Source organism: Nestor notabilis, unplaced genomic scaffold (genome assembly GCF_000696875.1).
Source record: "Nestor notabilis isolate BGI_N333 unplaced genomic scaffold, ASM69687v1 scaffold5254, whole genome shotgun sequence".
In the NCBI taxonomy this organism is placed as follows: Eukaryota; Metazoa; Chordata; class Aves; order Psittaciformes; family Psittacidae; genus Nestor; species Nestor notabilis.
Window position 1 is genome coordinate 19,168 of NW_009926730.1, and position 8,925 is coordinate 28,092.

An 8,925-nucleotide genomic window follows, 5' to 3' on the forward strand; every position below is an offset into this window, starting at 1 on the left:
AAACCTGGCTGAGCTGAGATGGGCTGCAGCGCTCTGCCCTTCACTAGCAGCTCAGCTCTGAGCAGGACTGGCCCAGGGCACTGTGGGCATTGGTACCCCAGGAGGGAGCAGGGCCAGGCAATGCCGGCACTGAGAAGGGGAAAGGAGCAGAGCTGACACAGAGAAAGAGCCCAGCCCTCCTTCTCTGCCTTATCCTGCCGCCCAAGGACTGGAAGGGGAGGTGTCAGTCCCTGATGCCGTCCTGGTCTCTTCTTGCCAGCTGTAGTCATACACCAGCAGCCAGCTTCCTTGCCCAGGGCTGCAGTATGGCTGAAGCAAGCCATTCTGCTACCAACAGCCTCCCACCCAAAGGAACTTGCCATCATTTTGCTACTGGATTGTGTTGAAATTATTTCGGAATCTTGCTATGCTCTCCAGCTGACAAACATGAAGATCTGTATCTGAATTCGTTATCTTGTCTCCCTTTACCTCTGTAGGAGAGAAATAGACCCTTTTCAGGTGTGATTTGGTTTGTTGTTCAACTGAAACTCCCCTGGAAGTGCCTCTTTACACCAACTATTGTGGAATCTGGATGACTGCCTGAGATGAAGTCTGCTCTGTAGACACCTAAGAGTCTATTTAGTTGCCCCCATATGACCATTTGAGATCCCCTGGGTTATTCAGAGTGAGCTGGTGCTTCAGAAGGGTAGTTTCCACAGCTCTTGTATCCTATGTGCCATCCCTGTGCTGGTGACTGAGTTACAGATGACTGAGCTACAATACCTTCAATGAACTATTTGTCTATGCTAGTCCACCAGAATGAAGTCCAAATCATGGATGTCTGCATCTAGGTGCCTACATATAAACTGGGCATCTCAGTCCTGAAATAAACAGTGGAGATTCAGCACTCAATGCATTTGCTCTTACAAAGGTGATTTGAAATGCCTGAAGGTCTAAAAACCATCTGCACAGGACTGCCAGATCTGGTACAGGAGGTGTGGGAGACCCATGTGCTCTTGGAGTGGTCCCTGGAAGCTGAGCAGGACACCATGTGGCATCTCAAATGACACTCTGTGCTGGTGTGTGCATATTAAGCAATTAAGGTGAGGCCCAAGGCAATCCAGGCAACCACACCTGGGAGCATTTCAATGCACACAGCAGTAGGCACCTGGCACCCATGCTGTGCTGTGCTCTCTTCTGACCTTTTGGCTGTTTGGGAGCTGAGACACCCAGCTCACATTTAGGCAATAACCATCAGATCTAAATTTAGGTGCCTCTGTCTGCAAGTTGCATCCCATCCTTAAAATGAGGTGACAGTGATCTCACTTGTGCCGTTTGTGCTTGTCCATGTAGACCAGTGATTCCTCTCACTCCTTGGCAAAGCATGAGGGCCATGGGCACCATCTTTCAGGCTGCCTACCATGAGTCAGCAGCGCTTGACTTCCTAAGTCACTTGGGATGATTTATTGTTTGTTTAGGGATTTTTTTAAACATATCCCCATTTATTAATCTTTTGAAGGTACAGGGTGTGTTTGATGACAGACTCTAAAAGATCTCTCAGGTATTCTGGAAAATGTCACTGTTACTCTTCTTATCTTTTCTTCTTTTTTCCCCCTGATAAAATTTGACACGCTGCCTTCCATGGGGTTTTTCATGTCTGTGTCTGTGTAGGAAAGTAGCTAGCAGGCCATAATGTGCTCTGACAAGATGCAAACAGGCCGGCAGTGACCAGTGACCTTTGAAAGCCTCTTGGGATGTTATCCCAGACATGCTGGGTCTCACTGAGCTGGTGCTAAACTCTTCTCCATCACTTCTTTCCTCCTCTCATTTTTCACAACTGCCTCCTTCTCGGCTGGCTCTCTAAGCCTGGGACCTACTTTAAAGCTAAGATTAATTTCATCTGAAGAAACCTAACATGTCTTTTCCTAAGAAGCCTCAGGATTTTACACTGAAATGAAAGCAGGAAGGACATGAGGAACTGTCCTAGGGCTCAGCATGGCCCACCTGGCAATGACTGCACTGTGCTGCCTTCCACTCAGTGAGCCCTCATCCCTGCAGGCCCCCCTGTACTTTTACAGGGTGTGCAAGAGAAGACCCTCTTGTATGTGGTTTTTTTTTGGCAACCTCCACATATGGCATTCAAAAGGGAGCAGCACCCAGAAACAAGCCAGCGGCCCTAAACCAAATGAACAAACAATCAATCAAACAAAACTAATGTGCAGGTGAGACAACCACGAGTGAAAAACACGGGCGAAACTGCCCTGGTTTTGGGAAGGAGCACAACCTCCATGGTGTGGGAGGGATTTCTAGGTTCAGGGGCTGCGCGTAGGGACCATGCGCTTGGTATGGATGGGCCCTGATGTCAATTCCCTAAGTAGGAAAAGAAAATACTTCCACTGAGTAATATTTAAAATAACAGATGGAGTCACAAACGGGTTGGAGACACTCAGGGCTGTGAATGGGGTTGCGCCAATGGGTGTGTCATGCCAGAGGCACAATGTAGAGTAAGGGGGAATTTGTCATCACTTTCATTCATTAACCGTTGGGGCCAACAGTCTGGACAAAGTGACTCAGTGCTTGTGAGCAGAGAGAACTGCTCCAGGAAGGGCAAACTGTCTTCATCAGGGAAGGAGCATGTGGCTGTCACTGGCAGAGGTGGAAGGGATGAGTGGAGCAGATGCAGCCCTGTTTCCAAATGTAGCACCCAGCAAGAACCCCAAGTAAACTGTCTCTGGAGTTGGGCTTGAAGCCACTCTCCTTCCAGGTGCTGTGGGCCCGTTTGCATCCTACAATCTCCTCATCTTCCACCTTGCAAGCAGTTATCAGGCAAGAAAGCATGCAAAGAGACAAAAGGCTTGGAACAGGGATGGGACCCACTGCTATTCATAGCTATGGTCCCCACCCATGGGTGTCAGGAGTCAGGCAGGAGAGCACCTTATCAGCTGCTTGGCTGAGCAGCGTTCAATCCTGTCCCAGGGCTGGGACAGGCAGCCGCTCCGTTTCCACCCCAAAGCAGGGGTGAGTGCCCCACTGACGTCAGGAGGCCTGACTTCATTTCCTGGCACAGGGACCGTATTTTCATGGCCTCTGCTGCTGGAGAGGAGAGGCGGTGGAACTGGAATAGGCGTGCTCAGCCACACCTCCCCAGCCTCCCGCTGTTAAAGCTCCCAACGAGGGCAAGCACAGGATTGCTGCTCCGGAGGTGACCGTGTTACTGGTTTGCAGGGAACTCGCCTCTTCTAGCCAGAGCCTCCTTGTTGACTTCTCCAGCAGGACCCAGAAAGGTAATTCAAGGCACTGTCCTACAGGATCCAGGGCAGACCTGCCTTTTCTGGCTGGGGACGTATGGCGTGCAGGGGGTAGGAGGGCAGGGGCACAGCGTGCCGTGGTCAACAGAGAAAGCCTCTCATCCTTAACTCTAACATGAGTTTGCCATCTGGAGCTGAGGGAGTTACGGCAGACTTTCCTGGGACATGATCTGAAATTTGTGGCTGGGTGGGTGTGATTTATGCATGAGTATCAATGAGAGGTGATGCCCAGGCTGGAGGGAGAAGACCTCAGCACTAAAGCAAGAACCATGCACAAGCTCCCTTGCACTGACTACAGAGCTCCTTGGAGATCCCAAACACTTCTGTAGGTGCTGCATGAGAAGACTCAGCTTCTGGGGGGCAACACTCACCCAGGAGACTGGGCAGAGACTCTTAATGCCTCATAGAACGTCTACACTGGAGGAAAAGAAAAGGGAGTAAAAATAAGCACAAGTGGCCCAGTGAGAAGGCAGTGAGGTTCTTCCCATCCTGTTTTTTCCAAGGACTGTGGCAGTTGACTGTGGCAAGTACAACTTGCAGTAAGCACCAGTCAGGACCCAAGGCTATGGGTGTGCTCTGTGCTATCCTGGGGTCTCACCCTGGCTCTCTGGACTCTCCACCTCTCCCAGCAGTGGGCACCAGTCTATGGAGCTGTGAATAGATAAGCTAATCTGATCAACAGTGAATGGCTGTGGATAAAATTGTAGTATTTGCTGTCTGGATTTCAGAAAGGTTCATTACTTATTATTCACAAATATCCAGATATCTTTCAGCTATCCCTCAAATTTTGTGAACAATGGTTTTTGAAAACTCCTGCATGTGTTCTTCACTAATTCCATTCTATCCATGAGTCCAGAGATCCCACATATTTGAATACTTTGCATTTTATTGTAGGCAGCTTTTTGAAGAGCTGCACATCTCCTTTTACACAGCAAGGTTAAAAGCTGGAAAAACATTCCAGCATTTATAAGCAGGTCACATTGACGCATATGTGGAGCTGAGAGGGAAAAAGTGATATTTTTCCCCTTCGTTCATCCCCTGATTAGATCAACTGCCATTTATTGAAGGCTCAACCTATACTCCCTAAAATCTGTTGGAAGGGTTTTAGAACCAGCCTCATAACTGCAGTGTGTTGTTCTGGAGGGGGAAAATCAAGGCAAACAGCATAGTGAGCACTGAAGAATAAATTCTGCAAAGTTTACTTTTTTATTTATCTATCAGAAAAGAAAGCCTTTGTTTTTTTAGTGAGGTCATCATTAAGGCCAGATTCCCCCAAGTTTTATGCCAATATTGTATCTAAACTCCAGTTTTGACAGATTTTAGACACCTGATCTTAACTGAGCAATTTGGTGCCTAGGTAGTGTCCAGTGTCCTTGTGCAGTGTTTTCTGCACGTGCTTCAGGCTCCCAGGGAAGTGGGCAACTTTACTCCCCTCGGCAATGGGCAGAGCTCATCTAAACAGCACTCTTATCTCCTGCAAGACAGGCTTCAACCGGGCTTACACAGAAAGCACTGAACTTCTCATAATGAGATGGCAGGAATGTGCTGGGTGCATTCGAGACCTTGTCCATCCTTGATTGATGGACCCCTCAAGAAGTAACAAGATGGTTATTTCTCATGTAATGAGCAGCATTACCTCTGACATGTCAGGCTTCTAGCCACTGTAAAAAATATTCTGGGGAGGGGACTGAAGTCTTTGGGATGGCTCTTATTGCTGTGCTAGAAAGAATATGAGTTATAAGGGTCATGGTTGATGGCCAATATTTGCTATTTAATTTGGAGTGAGAAGAGCTATGCTGGGGGAATCCAGGTGAGCTATATGCAGGGTAAAAGGCAGTTAAGGTTCTCCTTCATTCATACACATAAACCAAAGCTAAGCATGTTTCAGAGAAAACAAGGAAAGCAAAAGAGGGAAAAGAAACAGAGTAATGATTTTCCTGTTCTGCAGTGTTCATCTGTGAACCTCACTGGTACAAAGTATGGATGTTGTCTGAACTTGTCAAAAGAGTGTAAACTGTATTATGACTGGCAGCTGCCCTTGTATGACAAAAGTGATAAGGCAGCTCAGGCTCTGCGCTGCTTGGCACCAAGTTAAGACCTGTGAAAGCCCACCTCCCTACTCCCCACGTTCCTATGACAGTGCACAATCCCAGGCACAGTGCAGAGGACAAACTAAGTGAATTGCCTCCTGCTAAGGGGCTTGTCTTGACCATGATAGAGAGCTGATGCCAAACAAAGGGATGGCTCTGCTCCCACAGCCCCATGTCCTTAGCACTGAGGTGTCCTTTCCTAATGGGGTGGGGATGGGGGTCTGTCCTGCCTCTCCTTCCCCACTGCTGGCAGCACCCAGCTTGTGGCTGCCCCTCCCCTGGCAGTGTTCAAGGCCAGGGTGGCTGGAGACTTGAGCAACCTGGTCTAGTGAAAGGTGTCCCTTCCCGTGGCAGGGGGTTGAAACTGGGTGAGCTTTAATGTCCCTCCCCACCCAAACCATTCTAGGATATGACAGCCTATGTCTTTTCTGCTTCTACAGCTTTGGGGAAACATTTCACAGGGAGTTCGTCCAAGACGAGAGGATGACGTCTCCTCCCCAAGGCTGTGGCAGCATCAATGACGACTATTACTTTCTTTGTGACATGGAGGCGGCCTGGGGGATTGTCCTGGAGTCCCTGGCTGCAGCTGGCATCCTCGTCTCCATTTTCCTCATCTGCTCACTCTTCTTTCTCATCTGCAAAGTCCAAGACAACAGCAAGCGGCACATGCTCTCCGTCTATTTCTTCTTTCTCTTAGGCACGCTCGGCATTTTTGGTCTCACTTTTGCCTTCATCATTAAACTCAACGACAGGACTCGCCCCACTCGCTTCTTCCTGTTTGGAGTCATCTTTGCTCTCTGCTTCTCATGCCTCCTCACCCATGCGTGCAACCTCAACAAACTAGTGAGAGGAAGAAAGCCCTTCTCCTGGCTGGTGTTGCTGCTCCTCCTTGTTTCCTTTGCCCTGGTGCAAGTTGTGATCAATACTGAGTACTTAGTCACCATGCTAGTAAACCAGAGAGACGACTTTCTGACTATGTCTGTGGAGAAGACTAACAAGGACTTTGTCATGCTTTTGATCTATGTGCTCTTCTTGATGGCTCTGACCTTCTTGGTTTCCATGTTCACATTCTGTGGGCCATACAAAAGCTGGAAGAGGCACGGGGCACACATCTTTCTCACTGTCCTGTTCTCCATTGCCATTTGGGTAGTGTGGATCACTATGCTCACAAAAGGCAACACAGCCTTAAACAAACCAAGCTGGGATGATCCTGTCGTGGCCATTGCTTTGGTGTCCAATGGATGGGTCTTCCTGATAATGTATATCGTGCCTGAAATTTGTTTCCTCACTGCTCCTCTGAAGCTGGAGGACTACCCCCCAGAAAACGACTTCTGCCAACCCAAGTTCATAAAGCAGACAACTGGAGTAGACAACCATGCCTATACCCAAGATGAGCTTGTGCAAGGTATGGTGAAGTGAACGACTCCACTGTTCCCCAGTCTTAAGCACACATGCACCATTCATGAGCTGAAAGGTGTAGGAAGGCTACAAGAAAGTGTTTGAAGATGATAGATAATTTAGAGGTAGGAAAAAGTTTCAGACTGGTGAAACTTCAGAAATGCAAGTGAAAATTAATCTCCAGACAAGAGGGAAAAGAGTAGGGACCAGTGCAAAAGGCAAAGATGTGTGGAAGTGACTGAGTAGGAGACTTACCATGTATCAGGGCTGAGAAATAAGTCCTTACGACTCTGTTACATCTGGAAAGTTTGTGTAAAAATTGAGGTTTTTGTTTATCTCTCAGCAATGCTCCAGCTCTTCAGACCTCTCCAGGTTATACCTTGGAGATTATTTATTCCCAATTCTGATATGGTTCCCATTATCCATTTAGAAATGAACCCATCATCCAAAAAGGAGACAAGAAGCTCTTACTTTTCTGTATGAAAACCAGAAATTTCTCTGCAGGCATTTCTCATGCCTACTTGGACAAAGCAACATGTTTTATCAGTTGAGGCTTCCCATATCTATGTATAGGAGATGTGACTGCACTCCCTGTGGATCTGCTACTGATATCACATTTATCCCTGGAGTCAGACCTCCAGGTTTGTAAAAGCATAGCCAAAAAAGGCTGTGCTCTCCCAGGGAGTACCACAGAGGGGGTCTTACACATGCATGTGGGAGGGATTTGGCTAGTGATGATGACAGCAATTATGAGGCAACAGGAGGTGTCTAAACTCCAAGGCCACCTATGTCCTGTTATTTAGAATACCATTCATTCAAAAGCTTTCATACAGAAATACTTAGTAAGTCACCCACCTATGGATTTTAACCCATTCCTGCCTGCATACTGCATAGTTTGATCAGTCTAAAACCAGGCCCTGTGAGTCTCCCTTGATGTGGTATTTCCAAACTACCATATAACACTAACTCACTAACTTTCCCCCCCTCTTGTCTTGTGACTCAGGGGACACAAGAGACAACAGCTACTCCCCGTACTCTTCTCACTTTCCGATGAAGGTAAGTTCACACCCCACTTTACCTGTTTTGCCACTTGTAGGCTACTGTTTAGGTCCTGAAAGGAAGGGAAGAAGAAGGGGCAAAGACAGACGGACCTAGAGCAGGCTCTTTGGAGGCAGACAGGAGCTTCCCGTGGTGATATGGGAATGGGTGATACCATAACGTGTGTTCATAGAGGTGTTTGTGGCTGAGGGGAGGGAGCTGTGATATGTCCAGGAAAACAGGAAGGCAAGAGGGGCCTGAGGCAAAGTCTGAGGTTGTGGTTTTCAATACTTCTGGACTTGACGTCACATAAGACGTCCTTTCTTTGAGCACTGTTCCTGCAGTAGACTGTTCCCTTTCCCCAGGAGATCATGCTCCTTTCCCCAGCCCATGCCCTGAGTGTCCTGAATGACCAGCAGAAATCACTGGAAGTTACAGTGCAGCTCCAGAGTAGGCAGTCTGTGTGCCCCCATGTTCACTCAGCAGTCCTCCTTCAGACCACAGCATAGCTCACATCATGTCCCCACATGCCCTCTGGTTACATGTCTCCATTTGTTCTGCCATGATCCTCTTCCACAGCTCCATCATCACACATTCAGGAAACCTTCAGTTCTGTTTCCCCCTCCACCTCCCTCCCCCCGTTTTGTTTTTGTTTTCCTTCTAAGCCTTATTCTATCAGTTCTCTCCAATTTCGAAAGGTAAAGACTTTTGTGTTTCCTTTTCAGACCATCGATCCCCAAGATGATTTCTCCATCCCTCGGGCCAAGGCCCGTACAAGCCCATACCATGACTACACCGGTGGGAAAGGCCCCATGTAGCAGCTCCATAGTGAGCAAAAAGACTAAGTGCCCGTCAGCAGAGGCATGGGGAATGGGCCACACGGTGACAAGAGAGTCAATCCTGCAGAAGAGACGAAGTCAACACACGCTGGCAGAAGAGGGATCCTCTTTTCCCCACACACCTTGTAAGCCCCTCTCATTTCTCACACGCAGCTCTCAGACACTGCTCTGGCTGTCCTGTTCCTGCTCACTCTTTTTCTCTGTGGCATGGAGCTCATCTCTTCTGTCAGAGCAACGTGTCGGGAAGAGCTTGTCCTGGACTATTTTCAGCAG

The 8,925-nt window shown here is 48.2% G+C and overlaps 1 protein-coding gene across 1 annotated transcript; it reads left to right on the top strand.

Moving 5' to 3' along the window:
• Nucleotides 1–5,860: 5,860 nt before the first annotated feature.
• LOC104405085 (retinoic acid-induced protein 3-like) lies at nucleotides 5,861–8,631 on the top strand. Its single transcript, XM_010013686.1, has 3 exons — nucleotides 5,861–6,792; nucleotides 7,798–7,831; nucleotides 8,539–8,631. Exons 1-3 carry the CDS (start codon nucleotides 5,861–5,863, stop codon nucleotides 8,629–8,631), a joined length of 1,059 nt encoding a protein of 352 aa, XP_010011988.1.
• Nucleotides 8,632–8,925: the final 294 nt, after the last annotated feature.